This window comes from Anas acuta, chromosome 11 (assembly GCF_963932015.1).
Source record: "Anas acuta chromosome 11, bAnaAcu1.1, whole genome shotgun sequence".
In the NCBI taxonomy this organism is placed as follows: domain Eukaryota; kingdom Metazoa; phylum Chordata; class Aves; order Anseriformes; family Anatidae; genus Anas; species Anas acuta.
Window position 1 is genome coordinate 9,181,823 of NC_088989.1, and position 22,042 is coordinate 9,203,864.

A 22,042-nucleotide genomic window follows, 5' to 3' on the forward strand; every position below is an offset into this window, starting at 1 on the left:
ATGGGTAACATTTATTATAAATGAGAAGTAATTTTAAGATCTTATAGTACACTGGGGTCTTGTCCATACTGGAAATTTGCCTGAGTGTATAAGGGACACAAGCTTGAGAGAGGTCATTTCTTACAAATCCCCCCAAAAAAATAAATAAAATATCTCCATGTACAAGTATACCCTTTGGAGCATTTAAGCACTTAAGAGCATAAGTAACTTACAAAGTAATGTTGACTATTTTTTTCCAGAATACCTTCAATAAATACATTTTCTTACAAGTTGCTTACTTTGAAATAGCTGCAAAACATATTATGGATATGCTAGTGAACTGAGTTCACTTGGACTGGCAGTCAGTAGGTCATATGTAGTGATTTGTTCGTATAAAAAATAGTCATAAAAGCAAATACAGAAATACCTTTTTTAATATCAAAATGTTATGCATTATGGATCACAGCCTGTGAAATCTAATACTCTGCAGAGGCTTCATTTATTGATAACTATACACTATTACTCTTCTGCAATGATTAGTGTTTGGGTTTTATTAAAGAATATCGTTTTCTTTTTCTAGTGGTGCAATATGTGTATTGACTTGGTAGCATTCACCAGTGAAATATTCAGAGGAGCTGTCTTCCAGTCTTTGGATGGAATTATTATTTCAGCTAACTGTAAGCTAAGAAAGATCTTCACTTTAAAATCCAAGCCTCAAGATACAGCCGAGGAAGATGGTGTGTTATAATTACTTTGTAGACTTAATCATAACTGTTCATATTATAAAATCAAAAGCTTCTTGGTCATCAGATTTGCAGTTTGAAAGATTACACGATATTGTGAAAATTAAAGTGACAGCGCAGCATATTAAATCTGTTGGATTTCAGGTGACAAATAAATGTGTACTCATCTGCTTAAGCATTGAATACATTAAAAGTATTTTATTGAAGAAATTCTGGTAAGTTTTATCAAGTAGACAACTTGTTTTAATTATGGTTTCTTACAGTGATAGAAGGCTTTGGCCAAGAAGAGGGTATCTGAAAAGAGAGAGCATTTGACTGGTACTTATTTTCTTTGTTTTGGAGTTTAGGAGCAGATGGAGGATTTCTTTTTAAATAATCCAAAACAAAAATTTAACAAAACAGTGTTGTATGAAGCTATCATAAATACCTCTCTGTGATCTCTAGTCCATTTATCCTATGGTGTCCTTTTTTATGGGGAAAGTAATTTTGGTGGTGGACTGGAAAATTAGAGATTATAATAGAGCAGGATATTGGTCAAAGCCTACCCATCACCAAAACAGGATCAAAATCCTGAATCATTATTTTCCAAGGGAGAGAACTTCATTCCTCACTGGTATTTACAGTAATAGAGGAGGAACTGAAAAAGCACAACTGACACTTTCTTATTTAGAAGAAGCCTAGGTCAAATTCAGCTTCAATATAATTCAGATTTTCATTTTGTGGCTTTCAGAGGACACACCAGTAAGAAAGGGTTCTGTTTTTTGAAGGAGGGATGTTTAGCAGATGGGTAGCAGTATTCTCAGTGTAACAAAATTTATCTTCCATTTGGAAAACCTAAACCAATATGGGAGAGTAATCATTGTGATTCTTCTGGTGAGCTTGGAAAAAAAATATTAATTCACTAAGTGACTACAGAGAGAATCCAGTAAATTCTCAATGGAATGTGCAGTTAGAGACATCACTGGCTTTAATTTAATTCAATTCCATCAATGCATTATTTTCTCTCTTCCATTCTAAACAGTTTTTGAAATGCACATAAATGGTCTAAATGAGTTCCAAAATTCAAAAATGTAGTTAACATAATGAGTAGACAGCTTTAATGAACTGTAGGCATGGTAAAATACTGCACTTTTAATTACTGGATTATCAATTCTATGATTATTACACAGCTGGTGGGCATTAGTATTTTCTGTGTGATTATGAATTTCCTTATCTAGGCAAGTTTTAAAATTAGGTTACAGCTCAAGGTTTTGGCTGCATTAAAATAGCTGTATACTTCATACCCAATTACAGAAAAACAATAGACATTTTTTGTTATTAATTAATTTTCAGTTAACAATCATGATTTGATAAACCTTTTTTCCTCTCAGATGACTGGGACTTGATCAGTTCAGCTCCATTTAGTGCAGTGACATCGTAACTTTTAATGAGGGTCAAGTTCTTTGCTTAAACCTCCTCAGTGGTGGGAGTAGTGATTTCAAAGTGTAACGTGTTATTCTTTTGTAGTAGCTTATATACACTGTGTTTTGTATTCTTAAAATGATTGCAAATGGAAAGGAAAAACCACGTATACTAGGAAATTATTTCTAAATGAGATCATTGAGATGGAACAGGAAAGAAGAATTACCTTTGCCCTGTGATATTGAGGTGTATACACTTGATATATACATAGATTCCCGTTTCCATATAATCCTAAAGTTACATTATGTGTTGTTTTTTCTAACAAAGTATTGTCTTACTGTGGTAAATAAATAATATACAGGCTTGGTGAAAAACAAGTAGCTAGCATTTATCTTGTTTAAATAAATGTGTCCACTGCTGAAATATGGCATGGGACAACTGAATTTTTGTTAGGTTCCTAATTCTTGATCCATTATTCATGTTTAGCTCTGGGTTTATATATTCCTCTTCTTATCCGAGGAAAATAGACTAACATTCATTAGCTCACTGTAGTCTAGTTTTCTAAAAATTGGTAAGAATTTACCTCAGGACTTCAGGAAGGGTTCTGACTCTGAAATCATTTCTTCATAGAAAATAACTTCCATAAACTCAGTTTATATTGGTTATCAAAGGGAAAGCAGAGACAGTCAGATCATGTTCTACTAGTGCCTGCTGTCAGGAAAACAAATAGGTCAACAGCTTTTTGGTTTAGTGTAAAAGAAGTGTAATGGTATCCAAAGTTTGGAATTAAAACTTGTCAAAATCTTTATTTGTATATATGGGACTTTGCTATTTACCACTTCCATCCCACTGATACCAGTGCCATTTTCAGATGATCACTTTATCTTGAAATCAGTATAGCAGTATTAGAATTAAAGTGTAATTGTAATCAAATATTAGCAAAATGTATTTTATGCTTATGTTTCACTTGTTCACTTGCTAAATCAAACAATTTGTTTTACTTTGACTATTCCATACATTAATATGGAATTTTTTAGTTTAAATTTATTCAGAATTTTTGGCCTAAGAACAAACAAACAAACAAAAAATCTTAAAAAATAACATGTATTGTCTTAAAATTAACAATTATAGTAAACTTTTCAAATTACTGTCATCTACTAAATTGTTACAATATTTGTAATCTAATAAACTAATAGTGTAAATCCAATTTAATTTCATTGAGTGATCTGTGGATGAAGTAAAGCCCATGTTTTTTCATTCTAGGTATGTGCTTTGTTCCATTTACACCATATGAGACCATAAATGTTATTCCTCGAACCTGCCAGCTAAATACAGATGTGCCGCAAGTTACACAATTGCTGAACTTGACTAAAATTCACAAGCCAGAAATAAAATGCAGGAGTTATGCAGTAACAATGCAAGAAACAGGTATTCTAATGTACTAAAATGCTGTGAATATGATCAAATACAAATAACATACAAATAACTGATTTTTTTTTTCTTTTGCAAAAGTGCATGTTAAAATTTTCCAGTGTCTTAAAATACATCACAACCCTTGTACAACTGTAATAGCATGAGCACACAGACACATGTTTATTCTATAGTTTCGGAGATGTGTGTGCAACCTGAACAGTTCTTACTCAAGCGTGGGATTTATAATAACAATAATTATGAGGTATGTCTTTCAAATGTACATTAAAGTGAGGCTGTTCAGTTTTTACACTTCTTTGACAAGTACATTTATACGTGTTTGTTTACAGTAACAAAACTCATCTAAGAATATGACCAAGAATATTCTCCGCTATTCTGAAATGAATAGAAAGGGGTTTAGATTTTTGCTTCGAATAAGACCATTGATGTATTTACTTATTTAAATTAGATGCAGCTTTTTTTTATATGCAAGTACCATTATTGTGATACTAAAGGGCAAATAATATTTTAAAGTGTTATTGCCCTACAAGTAGTCATGCCAAAATTATGTTGTGAATTTTAATTACAAGTTTGCTTTTTAAATAGCAAAAGAAATTGGAATTCAGCCACTTGGTGACAGCACTCAAAAATCATACATTTTTGGTTAGGTTGTCAAAACAAGAGGGACTGTAAAACTTAAATGAGTACAATAGTGTGAGTGATATATTTAAACAAAAAAAAATGTTTGTTTGAAACAAGTCTCCTAGTTAAACCTCAAGTTTTGTCATCCAGACTATGAAGATACATATAGCTTATATAGAAATATAGTAACATAATTAACCATAACATCCCTGGCCTGCATGAAAATGAAATGTTTTCAGCTTAAAGTTTAATCTTTATTTTTAATCTCATGTTATGTACATAGCATATGTTCTTCCAGACATGCATTTCAAAGTTCCGAAGTCAGGCCTCCTTGATAATGGAAGCTTTGGTATGTTTAAATACATTTCAATTGGAAAATGTTCTTTTTAGCCACTAAACTTCTCATTTATTTGATAATCAAAAGCCCAAATTATTTTTAGTCTCATCCACTTTTAATTACACATATTATTTCATTATGCCATCAACACACTGTTATGTGTTGATGTAGGTAATTAATTGCAGTCAATTAATGTGTTCATAAACAGAGATTTTCATGCAAATCAGCTTTTATAATTGGAGCTAACAACATCCCAAGGTAGTCAGCAAATTAAAGAAATTGATGTTGGGTCATCTAATCTTGTGAAATGGCAGCTGTTAAGAGGAACCAAATGTCACATCAGGAACAAAGGAAAAAGCTTATGGAAGAAAGTGCCTTCTTTTGTGCTTATTAGTACAGTAAATTACAATGTTTGGTTGCTAATGCATGATCTTTTTTTAATTTCATTGATGACAATCGAAATAAAGCTTATCTTAAATGAAGACTAAACAATTCTATGAAAAATGCTTAAGACAATGTACAAAATGTTGTTTCTACTTTTTTTTCTATCCACTTCTCAAAAGTGATAGCAATTTAACACTCAAGTTATAGCAAGAAAAAAAAAATGCATACGCTATAAATTTTAATTATAAATTAATGTGAAGGTACCCTTATTTTTTATTAGCTCTGATAAGGAGAATTCACTGACAATCATGAAGAATCAAGAAGAAAAGGAAAAAAAAATATTATTACATGCAGTTCTGGCACCCTGGTGATAAAATTACCTTAATACATAACTATTTTACTGTCCATACCTTTTAAATTTTACTCAAAACATTCACCTGCATTTCATGACTACCTTTTGTTTTTGTGGCAGACCATTTGGCATTTTCTGTGTTTGAAAATAGTTACAGAAGTATATTTAGAAGTATAGCTAGATTTTAAACAGTAAAAAATGCTATGAAAGTGCTAGAACATTTTAACAGGACTAGTGCACCTTTTCAGTATTAGGGTTCAGCCCTGGTAATGCAATAGATTCATTAATTTCAAAAACAAAACTCCATGGAAATACTTCTTGTGTACTAGGTGAGCTGCATGTGATACATTGAGAGTATTGCCTCCGTTCTATTTCTTATTTATTATTTTTTTGTTTTGTTATTTATTAATTAGAGCTGTTTTTTCTTCCTCTCACAAGTAAGGTTTTCATTGAAGTTCTGTAGAAATCATGCCAAAAAAAAAAAAAAAAAAAGGTTTATTAATAGCCCCTTTTTAAATAAATCTTTAAAACAAGGAGATTAGACATATGTCTATATAATAGACCAACATTTTCTTGCCTGTATATTGACACACTTTTATAAAATGTGTGTTTGCTTTGAGTAAAAGAATAGTGAACTTTGACTACATATTTCTAGGGATTGTGCTATAAAGGAACATAATTTTTGTGTATGTGTTGTGTTCATAATTCTTTCATTTCAGTCGATTTTTAAAGGTATTAATATTTATTCTTTATAAGTACTGTAATATATTTTTGAAACTACTATTTTTCTTTACTTAGGACGCTTGATTAATAGGGGAAAAAGCAATATACGCAGCAATAAAACTCAAGACGTATCACATATTGCATTTGGATCAAAGATCCTTGGACCACCTCCATCTTCAAACAGAAGAGTCAGTACAAGGGTATCTGGAGAGGTAAGAAGGCTTAAATTACAATGAAACCACTGCCTTTTCTATAAAGGAAGAGATTGGCAAACAAACAGGAGAGTCATACTAAAAGTTTATTTCAGAACTGGTAAGAAGCTGCATCTAGAGTACTGTGTTCAGCTGTGAGCCTTGAATACAAGAGAGGCACTGTAACATCCAGTGGAGGGCAAAAAAAATGCTTAAGTGGCTACAGCACGTGGCATGGGAAGAGAAGCTGAAGGAGCTGGGTTTGTGCTGCCTGCAGAAGAGCAAGCTAAGGGAGAGTCTAGTTTTCACTAGTTGTTCTCAATCAATTCAACTGAAATTCTAAGATGGAAAGTAAAATTCCTTTCTCCAAAGAAGAAAGGGCTTCTTCCAAGGTCTAGAACACCCAGAAGTGTCACTGTCTTTTTATCCAGATAGTAAATTTAGATTTTTTTTTCCTTACTTTGCTTTGCTTTGTTTTCCTTTCATTCAGTGGAAGAAAAAATCTGCCTGTTAGTAGACTGTAAAGATTGAAGATACCACACAAAACTGTACCTACCACAAAGTTTCCTTAAAAGATGATGATTTTATTTTTTTTTTTTTTTAAAAAGGAACATTTATTCCAAAATAAACTTAGTTCAAAATCTGTGTTTAGCTTTGAGTAGTTTGAAAGAGTTGTATCTTTATCTTTCATTAAGAAAAGTATTATCTTTCAAGGTAACAAAGACTGTGGGTAGCAAAAGTACTAGATCATGCCAACTTCAAAGTTCAGGAAAAGGAACTGAATCCCTACAAGACACTGAGAGATTGGAGCTGTCGTTCTCACCATGCAATGATTCTTTAGATCACGGAGGCAAGAGAAATACTCACCAGACAGCTAAAGATGTACATCAGAATGGTAAGAGTGTAAAGTGAAGCATATATAGAGTTCACAAACTGCCAAAACTATCGCACAATTCTGAATTTGAATGTAAAATGCAGTTCTCAGTTTTTCTCATCCTTTATCTACCTTGTTATTTACTGAAGACATTTATGTTAAATAACGGCTTGTTCTCCTGCATGAGCATGAAAAAAATGCTCATTCTCTCTGTAGGTATTGTAAGTATTTGAGCCAGGGACCACCACCTGCTTGCAGTAGCTACAGGGTATAAACATATTCCTCTTACCCTCATGATATGTATATATTTTGTTTTGATTACTTTGTAGGTTTTGCAAGCCTTTTTTTTTTTTTAATAATTTCTATAGTATGTCTATCTTGTGTACATAGTTAGTGTTAAATTTTGACTTTCTTGTATCTGTCATTATTCCTGCTGCCCCACAAGATTCCCATTCTTTCTGGAAGATGCTTGTATACCAGAACAATTCTCTGTATGCTGTTCTTCCATGCCTCTTGTGAGAAAAACATACAATATGAGTGTTCACAGGTTTTTAATGTGTCTGGATTACATTTCAGACTCTGCAATTCAGACTCAGAAGATGTCTGAGAATGGAAGAGCAGATTTTCAGCTCCCCTTACCACAAGATCTATCACCAGACAAGAACAATCATGGAAGATTATGTATAAAAAATGCAGCCCAAAACACATGGGAGATAACCAGTGGTATGGTGCTAATTTTATGTTATTTTACATCTCAGTTCTGTGTGGGGTAGGGGACTATTTGTTGTAAATTTCAAAGGACTCAGAAGCAGTTCATATAAAATATAAATGTATGTGCTGCAGGGATTATGGAAATCAAACACCCTGCAACAGAATTGCTTTTGAGCATTGATAAAGATTTGTAGGATTAAGCAAAGTACCAGAGCAGTGAATGAATAAAAAAGAAAAAACTCCATGCTCTCATGATTAAAGGGAAAGAACTAAAAATAATTTATTCTTTAAATCACTATTAAATTTAACACTAAAGATTCCAAACATCAAATGTATGAGAAGAGGCAAGTATTCAGGCATGGATATCTATTATGATATCCATGTAATATCAGGGTTTTTTTTGGGGGGGGTTGTTTTTGAAGATCAGTGGTGAATTTTCTTTATTTTTTTTCTTATTATTTCTGGATTAATATGTTTTGAAGAATTTCCCATAGGCAACCTGTTCATCAAGGAAAGTCTGCTATGCTCAGTTATGAACTTCCTCCAAGGATGGCAGTGGAAAAATTTAATCTCAAAGAATGATAAGCATCATTTGTGGAAAAGTTCACAGGGAAGAGGGGGAAATTCAAAAGCAGAAAAATCAAACAAAAAATGAGGAACATAATAATTTTAAATAAAATTACACCATGCAACATATGCATAAAATATACTGACATTATCAGATGAGAGAACTCCTACTCCTTCTTACCAACCATTTAACATTTGAATGCACATTTTAAGTACCTTTCTAATAAAAGCAAAGAAAAAGTATTTTCTGTGATGACTTCTCTCATAGCATCTGTTTATGCACATTGTCAGAATTGTAAGACATAAACCTCAGGACTGATGTTCTAGTCAGGAAACTCCAAAAACTTGATCTTGTCCCACAGGCTTGGTTTGGTGGCAGTGACTCTGCTAAAAGCATCATCCTGACACTTCTGACAATGTATTAATGTACACACCTATGGCAACTTGTTGGCACAAAACCACTTTCCTAAGCAAGTGCAAAACTTAAATATTTTCTGGCTCCCGTTTTATATTGTAGTTGAAACAAGTTGTATCAACAAGAATCTGTCATACAATATTCTTTTCTTATAAGCAGGCATTTAGTATTCTTGAGCCCTATGCAGCCATCATCATCTTGGGACAGCACAGTAATTGTTGTGCCATTAGCTTGAGCAAATATTAACTTAAGTTTCATGGGTGGAGGGGAGCTTTCATAAGTGATTTTCTTATTACTTTAGGGGTTGTTCACTGCTATTCATAATACCTTCTGGATTTATCACTGAGCTGAAATCAACATAACTTCTGTAGCAGGTGCACAGCACAGCACCTTTAGAAAGGTAAATTATTTTTAAGCAAGGGAAAAAATAAAATGAGGGAGTATTGTTTATAGTTTGCCAATCTTATTTATGCAATGTTTAAACCTTCATTAAAATGTTAGGCTGCAATTGGAAGCTTTACCATAAGTCTGACTATGTAGAAGAACTAATGAGATGTTTAGGTGATCATTCTTGCATTTATCTTGTTTGCTGCAATGTTGTGATTACATAGTAATTTACATATTTTGCTAAGAAGATACTCTAAATTGTTCATTACAATTGACATGGAAATGCTGAGTTAAAAAGAAATTCCAGTATAGTTTGTGGCTGAGAGATAATAGGATTTGGTTTGGTCCAAAACACTCCATATCTTTCACTTGTAAACTATTAACAAAATGGTACACTGATTACAGGTTACAGAAGTTGCTGAACTCCAAAGCTAGTGTAAAACGTCATTTGAAAGACTTGCAGACTTAATGTTTTCTCTTATTGTTTCAGTTTTATTTGCATATGACCTCTTAGATATAATTGCAATTACCCGGATAATGTCAGATGAGTGACACAATCTTGAGTGATCAGAGGAGAATGCTGCTGTAGTATGCTCCTTTGAAAACCTTGTAGTTATTGATCAAAACAGAAGGTCATTGGGTTTACACAAAAAATGGGTAGTTCTTAAAAGGTTTGAATAGTGTCACTCATTTCTTGACATTAAAAAAAAAGTCCAAAATATTTGTGAAACAAATTGCATTACTTACATGTTCATCTTGCATTTCTTACAGCCTCTTTCAGCCTCTTACAGCTTAGAAATAAGATGAGATGTCTGTATATTTACAAAATACACCTTTCTACATATAATTGGCAATGGTATACTAGATTACTTTAAACTAGCAGGATTATCTAATATAAAAAGATTACATTAAGAGCCTTGAGGCTTCTGACTAAAGATTGTCTTCCTTTAGAGACTGAAAACTAGTGTCCTCTGGAACAAGTAGGTGCAAGCCATGAATGTACAAGATATAAGTCCCTCCTTTCCACCTAGTTCCTACTACAAACTACTGTTCAGTAGTTTCACTAGCTACTTTCAGTAAACCGGGAGAATCAGAGCAACACAATAAAACAGCTGTTTTCTGCTGGCATTCTCATTTTTCTCTTCCTTTTGCCTTCATTTATGGTAGTTCAGAATTATTTTTTTTTCTCAAAGCTTCTTCATGTGCCCAGAGTGGTAAATATTTCTGACAAAACTAAGAAAGAATTGAATGCCATAGTAAATTTACTCCATTCTGTGACAGCAAGCATTTTATTATTGCAGTGCTACTTTATTATTACATTTTTAGTATTTTTTATTGAGGCTTTTTTAATATGGTTGGTGGTAACCTTGTTTTATGGAGCCAGAAAGTTTCCAGATTAGTGAATAATCCACACCACACTACCTTTAATGAAGATAAGGGAGTATTGCATACTTGAGCAATTCCCCTTTTCTCAGATGCTATTTGAGATTGGTTTTAATCAATCAAATTGACATTTTTTTCTATACTATCATTCCAAACAGTAAAATATAATTTAACAATGAGAATATAAAAATGGTCTTTTCATGTTTATCTGGTGCATTCAATCTTTAAATCCATTTCTGTAGTTTATTGTTTGTTTTAAAATTGGTAGATTAGTACAGCCTGCATTCAGGGAAACTTGGTGAAAAAGATATCTTCATACGTTTTTCATGTCATGCTATTTTTCATCAGAACTATAGTTTGAAATTGAGATTTAAACCATAGGTACTAGACATAAAAGAAAGTGTAGAATTTCAACAATAAAGTAACAGCAGACCATAATATTGTGAACTTTCCACCGAGTGTTTGTGATTTTTGGGAGAATGCAACTCAATTGTACAGTTCCAAGTCTTCACAGTTAGATAGTTTCAGATTTGGAAATTGCGGGTTTGCATGTCATATATTTTAGCCTGCAGATTTTTTAATATATGATCAGGAAACATTTTGATTGACCTTGCCTCTCTTAGAAAGCAACGTGATCTCTTTCACTGCATCTTCATCACTCTTCCAAATGTATGAATTTGATACATCAGAATATTTGTGTAAAAAATTATTTTCTGTACAGCTTCCAGAGGAAAAAAAAAATGTGATCAGTATAAAAATGCAATTTATATGTTTTACATTATAGTAAATCTGTACATTACAGCAAATCTGAAATATACATTTCAGATGAATGGGTGTTTCCAGAAAGTTTTACAGAGAGTGTTCAGTTGGATAAGAGTGGACAGTTCGTAGCTACTCAAGATTCAGCCTGCCATAATTTAACATCACCACAGAATGCATCTGCTGAACATCAGAGCAATGAAACAGGTGATCACCATGTGAATCATAAAGAGATTTTCACATTTTCATCAAGACCTCGGTCAGCTCCTCATGGGAAATCTCCAAATAGGTCACCAGAACATTGCGTTTTCCCTTTGCATTTGAAGCAAGACAGTAACCAAGTCCATGGGGAAATCCAGATTGCAGATAACTTTCAAGGAACTGACAGCAGTGAAGAGGTAAGCCACTTTGCACATGTAATTCTTGATAAAGTAGTCTTCATCCTAAAACTCCTAGGATGAGATTCTGTCTTCAAGGTAGACAGGAAGGATTAATCATCATTTCCCTATATACCTACCAGTAGATTTGTCTCTGTCAGGTTGCTGTGTCTAACTGAGTACAGGGGTGAAAATGAAGGTATTCCCTCTGTAACAAGTGGACAAAAGAAACCTAACTCTCTGTCAACCCCTATGTCAGTAGATACATGTAAGTATGCTTTGAGCATCCTTACAACGGAAAAGATTTTAGGAAAGCCTGCATTGTAGATTTCAGCAAGACATATGTCTGTTATGGTTGAATGAGTGTGCAGTAAATAAGGCTTCACTGTGCCTTTTAGAACTGTAAGCAGGGGCTGTTTTGCTCACCAACGTTGTCAAAAGTAAATTAAGAAATTTCATCTGTTTAAAGTCACTTGATGATTGGTATTTCTTCTTTATATCCTATTCGAGCTATGTGAGCATTGCCAGGTTTAATTCTTTTGTAATGTGGAAATCTTTCACCAATAAGATTAGTGAAAGAAAGGAAGTATTTTTTTAATATTTTTAATGTTTCACCCTGCAAACTGAAAACCACAAGTATATGTAAAGTCCCTTTAGCATTTACCAATTAGTCACTGAAATAGTTAATTGCTGTTATTCAATTATAAGAGTCAAATAATCAATAAAGGATAAAACTTGCTTCTTTCTGTGGAATAATTCACCATCAAGTGGCTTATTTTGTAATTAAATAAATGTCCATGCTTTCAGCCCAAATTCCTGTCAGGGACTTTTTGTAGTGAAACTTGCCATGTTAGCACTTGTAGATTCTGCCAAACCCAGAGCAAAAGCAAGAACTCTTTCTGGCCACAGGAGTCGTGTGACTGTGGCTGGTGTGTCGACACGTCACAACGCTATCAAATATGCTGTTTTCACTGTGAAGCCAAAAGTGAAGCCTTCAGTGAAGAAACTTTCTATCCTTATGTAATTCAAAGAGTAAAGGAGTAAGATCAAATAAGATCACATACTCTTACAAAGTCTGATAGGTAATTTCACTCTGATACCTCAGTATTAAAGCCCAGTGTACAAAGAAACTATATCTCATCTGCTCCTCATAGCGGCCCTTGAGTCATTAGAATTATCTTCTTAAAATTACACCCCAGCAAGAGCAATCAATTTTATGTATCCAGAAATTACTGCCCAACTGCCCATCTGTATGTTCTTTCTAGGAATATAGTTCATCAGCAGAAGTGCTAATTCCTCAGTGAAATCATTCTCACCTTCACTACACATATGCTGTGCTATAGTTAATCAAGCAAACTTTTTTGATGTTTTTGGCACAATTTCATGATTTAATATTTATCAAATTATTCTAGAACCTACATTTATATAGCTATATATACATGGTTACCAGCATTCTAAATCTGGGCTGATGTTTTGAGAAGTGTAATCGTGTCTCTATCTTCCCCTGCTTTGGTTCACTAGTTAATATGTAAAATATGTTTATGGGATACTCAGAATAGCAGTTCAGAAGAGCAGACAGTTCTCAAAATCTGCAAATTTAAAATTAAGCAGTAGAAATTAAGGAGCCATTTTGAAAATTTAAGGCCAAATGTTTTATGGAAAACAGTGTTGTGTGATGATGAGAGGAAATTCATCTTTGTTTCCTAAATTTAGGATGACAGCAATAAATTTATCCAGGGTACTGAGAATCCAGAGATCAGTGTCAGCAGGCAAGGAACATCTGATTCAGCAATTTTTGAAGAGAACGCATTAAAGAGCATGCCATGGAGAAATGAGTACTGGAAGAATAAGGAATGCAGCAAACAAAACCTCGAGGAAACCATCTTGTCAAAACCACAGAGTTCCACTGTGAGAAAAACAGATTCTGTTATCTCTCAGAGAAGCTTAAAGCCTACCCTTTCTCTTTCTCCAACTGGAACTAAATCTGAATTCTTTAACGTCACTGCAAATGCATCTGAAAAAACTGAAGGACCTGAAGGAGTTTCTGGTCAGATAAAACCATCAATTGGTAAAAAGTCCCTCAAGAAAATCTCAAGAGAAAATTCATGTCTGACAACACAGACTTGTGTAAGTAGTTTTTACTTTGAAATTAAGTTGTTGCATTGTATACAGAAGCTGTAGGAGATGTACCCATTTGTATGAAGTGCAAAATAGTGTATCTTTCGTCTAGATATATTCTGGGTTCATCATAACGGTGTTTACCAAGCTCAATCTGTTGAAAGTTGATTGTGTTTTTTTTTTTTTTTTGCAGTGCATAAAATTGTACTCTAAATAAAACAGAAATCACTCAGGTTCATGATAGAAATAAGTGTAATTGAGCAACTCGCATTTTGAAAATATGCGAGTTAAAAATACATGAGTAGTTTTGGTCAGGAAAAGCTACAAAGAAAAATTGTCAGACTTTCAATTTTTATATTAATTAATGACCATGGAAAGAGTATTACTCTAGATACTTAATAGTCGCTCTGCAACAGCTCTGAGAAAAGATGAATTATGTTATTGAGGGCTAGCAGCGAGGCTGTGTCATAGGCTAAATTGTGACGCTACTAAAGGAACTGTTACATTCACAAAGTGTTGTTTTATCCCCAGATTTTTGTCCTGGATTCTCCTTACAGAAACATACAGTAATTTTAAGAACAAATTTGTCTGAAGCTAATTATGTTCTTACATACTTCCTAATAGTTAATTCTTGTCTTCTCAGCTTATATTAAATGATGTGCTTTGAACTGTACTTTGAACGAGGAATTGGAGCTTAAGAATCAAGTATATTCTGTAAATTGCAAATGAACAAATATGTCACCACTCCATTTTTGGACAGAATTCTTTTAGGCTTAGAATTACTACAGTCCTATATCTTTTAACATTTTCTAGATGTTTTATGACTTGATTAGATTTATTCCTGGGCACCTGAGAATGGAACAGGCCATGTTTGTTCTTCTGACTCCAGAGATCAATTTTTTTTCAGATATCACCTATTACTTTATGAGACTAAAGACTTATACAGCTAACAACTTCTGTCCGGCAGTGGTCAATCATAGATACCTAGGGAAAAGTGTAAGGACAGATGAAGCATCCAGCAATACCTCACCAGCATGCCGTGCAGACTTCCTGCTAGCCTTCATAGCTTCGCAATTTCTTGAGCTAAAGGTGTTGTATTTGTGATAAATAACTGGGGGTGGAAATTTTTTTCCACACAGTTGTATAGTTTCATTCTATGTCCACGTGGCCTTTGTCTTGGGACAATGAATTCAGAATTTAACTTCTATTAGTGGGGTAAAATAACTATCTTCTTTTATTTGATTTTAATGCACCATTGCATTCTTGGTGCTTTCTCATTCTTCTGTTTGTTATAAGAAATAATGAATAATCATTTTTTCATTCTTCTTACCCATGCCACTTCCTACTGTATGGTTGTATATCATAATCCCCTGCAACTATCTCTTTTGCAGGTCAAGGAGTTCTATAGTATTTAGCCCCAGGCTTGCTTCTTTTTGAATTTTTGCCTTTTTTTTTTTTTTTTTTTTTCCCAAGGATGTTGATTCCAGCTGATGCATGATCATTAATGTAAGTTATTTGGGGTCATAATATCTTCAACAACTGCAGACCAAATGGATAGATGCCTCTCTTTTTTGTGGATCAATGAAACAGTTATGTATGCTTTGGGAAGAAAATAACTACAGTCACATCTTGAAACATGACATTTACCTCGTTAGCATGATGGAAATGGACGTCTTCCATCATTACTGTGTTTTGTGTCCTTGCTGCTTGTCTGATCTCCTTTAGGATATGACAGTCCTCATTCTAGTCAGGGGGATTTGCTATCATTCTGCTGCTGGAATTTTAGTCCATGGTGATTCTATTACTTGTCGACGCAATTAATTTTAGTTATCAGATTTGATGGCATCCATGAAAGGGGAAGCATGAGTGACTACTTCCATGGGACAAGACTGCTACTGCTGTGACAGGGACATCTTGCAGAATGATTTTAACACCTATTTCTGGCTGCTATAGCTACTGAGGACCACACAGCAGCTAACTGTGAATATAGAATTCGGGGCATCTGACTAGGACGAAGGTTCTAGAAAACTCTTCCCACAAAAGGGAAGGGAAAAGGGAAAGAAAAGAAAAAAATGGAAAAGAAAGGAGGGGAATACCTGGACAATTCATCGTTTTTTTTTATAACTACATGATCCTCAGCACCTCTAAATTGGCTATAGTGAAACAAAAAAACGTAAAACTTGATAGACGATATGCATGATCCTTTTAGAGCATGAAGTACAAGGTACTGGCCAATGTGCTGACCTGAAAAGTAAAATGGTTATAATAGGAGCAGAAATCTGGTAAGGAGATCTGTTTTAGATCTTTCTTGCTCATTTCCCTATTGATGCCGAAGAATGTCAAAATAAGAGAAAGTTATGTGTGACCTTGGGTACCTTTGAGACAAATACACAGCGAAGGTGTGGATGTCCCATCTCTGGAAGTGTTCAAGGCCAGGTTGGATGGGGATTTGAGCAACCAGGTCTAGCAGAAGGTTTCCCTGGCCATGGCTGGAGGGTTAGAATTAGATGATATTTGGGCTCCCTTAGAACCCAAACCATTCTATGATTCTATAAAATGAATTGTAAAGTTTAAAAAATAAATAAATAAATAAACTTTTCTGCCAGACAGATTTTCTTTAGTTTTTAAATTGTTAATTATGTTTTACAACTTTTCTGTGAGGTTTTGTTTTAAAGCACGAAGGAAGAGAGCTGTCATTTTTCTCTACTCAATAAATAGTTATTAAATTAGACAGCAGAACTATTACTATATTACACTGACTCATAGCTTTAAATCTGTTGCATGTCATTTGTTGCTTGTAAGGTTTTTTTGCAAGAACAAAGCCTATCGTCAATGTATAGAATCTGAGGTGTGACAGACTTTGCTTTATTGCTAAAAAATATAAGATGAAAGTATCTGGTGGATTTACATGTAACTCTCATACTTGATTAGATCAAGTAATATATTTTCCATTCCAGAAGCCTTTTTTTGGAGTTCTTTCATACTTCTCTTTATACTAGGTCATCCTCCAGATTTGAAGCCAAATTTGAGTACTACTGACTGCCCATCAAGCAACAGTTGTTTATATCATTAGAAAGTGTGTCCAACTAGCACTTACTGAATACCACATACTATTTTTAATTTTTATTAAAATATTTCCAATACTTTAAAAGTTAATATAATAAGCTATTTGAGTATGGTTTTCTTCTGATCACATACCCATATAAGGCTTCGTTTTGTGTTTTGTTTTTTTTTTTCCTTATCTACTGGAGCAGTTTTGGTGCAAAAAGCTAGTATTCTAGGTTCCTACAAGTTTCAGAAGAAGAAGTGGTAACATATAATATTGTTAACTACAGTGAAGCAGCACTGGAGATTTTTGTTGGCTGTGAGCATGTAATTATTTTATTTCCATATGAAACACCGTTCATTGTTTTAAGAATTATGTATGATAGGATAGTTTTGTAAGAGTATTAGAGTAAGAGTTTACACAGAAGTAGTCTTCTAATCTGCTTGTGCAGAGAACTGGTAAAGAAAAAAAAATGCTTAACCAGCTCTTACTGCAATCGATTTGCTAACTGCTTAATACACTTTAAGGACCTGGTTGCTTGCAATGTTTTATTCATGTTTTAATAGAGTTCTCTATTATTAAGTTCAAATATTTTTAATTAAGAAAGAAGTACAGCCCTCTGGGTAATATCGCAACCATGTAGATAGCTGGTAATTAAACTTTTCCACACATATAACTACATTCAAACAATTCTGAATAAATCATTTGAACCTAGAAGAATGCAAATGTCATTATATGTGGGAAAAAAAAAAATCATTTAAACAACAGGTTTTGTCAATCTAGCAAAAGTTTTCAGAGTTTAATAAAAATGCTTTTTTATCATAAGGGGAGAATATGCAAAAAGACGAGATAAGGTTTTAATTACTAAATGAAATACTCATTTTAGACAAATTTATAAGTACTGCAAATTTACTTCTTACATCAAAAGTTTCTCCTAAATTACAAAGTGAACTTAATCTTAAATTCAATTTTTAAATTCTGTCTTTGAAAATCAGCTAAGACTATGTAAAAAGTCTGAAGAGGCTTTTTTTGTACTCATCATCTGAAGCTAAAGTATACATAGTCCAAACTGTTTCTCTTTTAAAAGAAGGAATTTATTGTAAAGGATGTAAAAGATGGAAAACTGTCATTTACTTCTCCTTTCTGAATATAGTATTTCTAGAATAAGACCATTACTAGAAAAGAAAACAGAATAACAGTTTGAAATAAGTCAAAAAGACAATCAAATTTTTTAACTTCTTTTGTAAAAATTCCTCAAATCTATACGTCTTTCTTCATAAATTTTAAAGAAAAGACTCTCAGGTTTGGGAAATATTTTGCCTTTATTAAAAAGAAGGATGAGAAAAATGTTCTTTCAATTCTTAGTGTTTTTATTCTGCACAGTGCTAGTTCATTCTGTCATTTTAATGACCGCATACCAATAGGTTCCTATATGAGGTAAGAAAGATAAGCAGGAGCTTCTCTTAAAGTGATCAAATAAACTAAATACAGAAGGTTTCTGTATAGAAAAATTAACAGGAAATCAACAGCTTCAGAAAGATCAATGAAAATCTTAACAGCTTTAGGTCTGGTAGAATACTAATGCATCAAAGCAAATCAGACTTTCCAGATAAAACATAGCAAGCTTGATGTGTAGAGAACAAAAAAATAATAGTAGCTGAACTATTAACTTACATTTAGTAAGGTCTACAGAAAATGTCATTTATTACTGTGGGATTAAAAATGGTAGTAATAATCAAATGATTCAGGGATAAAGCTTTGAGCTCAAAAGGCAGAGGTAAAAGGGGTGGCAGCTGTGCTAATCACGGTAGCTCATGCACTGCGCAGACAAAATGGCAGACTGTATTTATCTGTGTGAAAAAGTAATCTCCAAGTGCTTTAGATGACTCTGTAGAAAAATCTGTAAATGACCTTTACAAAGACATCTAGCTAAGAATTTGAGATACATCATAAAAAATGTAAAATGTTTACAGTAGGCCTTTTAATTAATTATCCTTTTCACAAAGATTTGTGAACTTGCACAACTGTTTGAATTTGAGCACCCTTCAATCATAAATCCAGCTTTATGTGATATATTTACCTGCTGATTGTCATCTCGCAGGCATACTTGCTTTCAAATGTTGTTTACTTTGTTATTTCAGTGCTAATTTTCTTTCTGACCATTATTTGCAATAGATGGCTTGAAGAGAAATCTGATAGACATATTTTTAGGTAATCCTGTGTCGAGGCAAGAGTTGGACTCAAAGGTCCTTTTGGGTCCCTTCTCATTTGCAATATTCTGTGACTCTATGATTCCAGTATCATAGTAGTCAGAATGAGATACTTAAAATGTCAAAAATGTATGACATAAGTGCTACTCCCACAGACTTAGTCCTCGGCGGTAACATTTGCTGAATTCTTACCTAGAATTAAAATAGCAACTATTATTTTACATGCTATTGAGATAATAATTGTTGATTTCTTTTATGGTAGCCATGAATAAATAAAATTATACTATGTGCTTTCATTCTAAAACTATTTTTGCAAATACTTAGTAAAGTATTTTAGAGCTTGAGCTGAAATCAAGGTTCTTTTCATTGCATGATGTGATTACATGTATTACTAAAAGAGAAAGGTTTCTGAATCTGTCCTTGATTCAAAATTCATTTCCATTGTGCTTGGTATTACACATCCTATGCAATTCAGTACTGTGAATGAATCTATGGCCATATACCCAGTTAAACTTCCGATGGGGAAATAAGTAAATAAGTAATGCAGTATCTTTCTAATCCTTCATTATCTGTTTTTGGTCTGGTACTGAAGACACACAAAAAAAAAAAAAAAAAAAAAAAACTTTAAAAAAAAAAAAACTTACAGGAAAAGGGATCAGAGAGACAATAATGCTTTCCTGATTACCAAAAAATATATTTTCATTAAGGTATGTGAAACTCCCTAAAACAGAAAAAAACTACTGTGTCACTGAAAATAACCTCCTGTTTGAACAGTGTTATTTCATAATCTGTCTAGTGAAAGTGAACATTTTGCATTATTAGATATGACAATTAGAGTTACATTAACAATTCAACCAGTGAGCATAAAGAAAAATGAAAATAGTGGCATTTATTTTCAAATGTACACACTAGCAAGTTACCAAAATAACTTTTAAAATTTAGTGCTGTCGTGTAGCATTCCAAAGAAATTTTATTCTGTACTTGAGATATAACTAAATATTATATTGATGTTTTTTATGATACTATAACCATGTTGTTGGGCTTATTTCAAGATTTGCATTTAATGTTTAAGCAATTTTAACTGCTGGATTTTCAAACTTTTGGGATTCTGCTTTTATATTATTATTAATACTAATACTACCATTAATAATCAATTTTTTTAATTACAACGGAACAGCAGCTTACCAACTATTCTGGATCCAAACTGCAGTACATAATAATATTTGTACTCTTCTACCTTCTTGTAATGATATGCAAATATGCTTCATCTTCATAGCTGAACAGAAATCTATTAACTAACATTTTCTAGTAAAAATTCTGATTCTCTTTAAGTATTGTAGCTTCATGAAGATTCCCCAAAAGATCTCCCAAGGTATCCATTTCATTCATGTATTCTATTCCATCATCTGGTCTATATTGTTGACTTTTCCATTTTATTTCATAGGAGTATGACTGGAAAAACTACCAGACAAGTAGACTGAGTGTATCTGAACTACAGATGCTGGCTAGCATGAAGAGGCAACACAATGAAGAATTAAGGGATACGGAGATCTCTCATGGGCTAAGCGCATCACAGATAGACAACTGCAATGTTAGCATGAGTACAAGCAGTGATGATACAGCAACCTGGAATTCTTGTTTCCCACCAGTAAGTCTAATCCTGCAATGTTTTTTGTAAAATTCTCTGAGTGTTTACACAGTTCCTATCAATTCTGAGGTTGAGGGGTCCTGAATATTATAATAATGAATAATATATATATATATATATATATATATATACATATATATATATATATATATATATATAAAATAATTAATAATATTTCTTGGAGTAGCTTTGCAATTTAAGTTATCATTACCAAGCATTTTTTAGAAATCGACAAGTAAAACACACAAAGAAAATGTGCACTTTCTGCAGCTTCTATAGGACCACCATGGAAAAGGAGCAAATCTGTTATATATATTCTTTCCTACAATCCTGAATAATCATGTAGGCGTTACAGCTTGTCACAATAGCATCTGACAACCTGCAGGTGTGTGTGATATAGTACTTAAATATAGTTTCAAAATGAATGAAACCCATATATACCAGTCAGAAATTGCATTGTAGTATGAGTAATGGAAAATAATTGCTTCTTAGAATGATAAAGGCTCATTACCGAACAGCTAACTGTTTAAGGGACTGAAGAAGGAGAATAGTGGAAAGAAGCTGCAGTAGTTCTGAACACTTAGTGTGATCCTTCTGTATTTTACACCTTGTATCATTACTTCTCCTGGCACAAAATGGTGCAAAATCACACACCTCCACTATGTGACAGAGCACTGTTATATGAAGCAGGGGTGTATTTGTTGTAAACTACTGAGAGTATTGATCATATGAAATCATAGAATAGCATTTCAGCAACTATATGAAGGAATTTTCAGGCACTGCTGTAAAACTAGATAACCTCATAGTCCATTTATATCACAGCAACATAGTTCTTATTTTATTATAGGTGAAACAATAATAAGCAATGAATATGGCTTAAGTAAAGCACATAACTCTCAGAGGCAGGTCCCATGTGAGAAGAGTAACTACTGCTGTGTTGCCTCAATATAAATTATTGTAGGGTAAATGCTCTGAAATGCTCTGAAATGTCAGCTGCAAATTATCTCCAGGGACCTATAGGGCCCAATAGAGGCCTGTAGTAGCAATCTTTCATAATGAATGACCAACGTAGCATTGGAACTTTGTGGTAAATGAAGGATTCAGATGAGAAGAGTTGTATTGATAAGTGTGTAATTATACTAAGAAGAATTTGGTTTACAGAGTCATATTTTGCAGGCCATCAGAAAATTAATAGTTGGCTTTAACTATCAGAGATACGTCACCTTGTGCATTTAGTTGATATTGTCGTACTTCTGATGCATTTACTTAGTACTCACTATGTAGAATCAAACGGTATATGTCTGCAAGACTAGACAAATGGAACTCAATTAAGTAAAGAGAATAGCAGTCTTATTAACTTTGGACTAGCTTAATTATAAGGAAGT

At 33.2% G+C, this 22,042-nt stretch overlaps 1 protein-coding gene across 3 annotated transcripts in view; it reads left to right on the forward strand.

The window, feature by feature from the left end:
* Window positions 1–22,042, forward strand: part of CFAP20DC (CFAP20 domain containing) — a 67,832-nt gene that overhangs the window by 19,544 nt on the left and 26,246 nt on the right. For 2 of the 3 annotated variants that reach the window (XM_068694511.1, XM_068694512.1), the window contains 8 exons: window positions 560–716; window positions 3,387–3,551; window positions 6,047–6,183; window positions 6,877–7,057; window positions 7,613–7,759; window positions 11,325–11,656; window positions 13,349–13,762; window positions 20,454–20,657. In XM_068694511.1, coding sequence (XP_068550612.1) covers window positions 560–716; window positions 3,387–3,551; window positions 6,047–6,183; window positions 6,877–7,057; window positions 7,613–7,759; window positions 11,325–11,656; window positions 13,349–13,762; window positions 20,454–20,657 — 1,737 coding nt within the window. The remainder of the gene's footprint in view (window positions 1–559; window positions 717–3,386; window positions 3,552–6,046; window positions 6,184–6,876; window positions 7,058–7,612; window positions 7,760–11,324; window positions 11,657–13,348; window positions 13,763–20,453; window positions 20,658–22,042) is intronic. The other variant, XM_068694513.1, reaches the window with a different exon arrangement.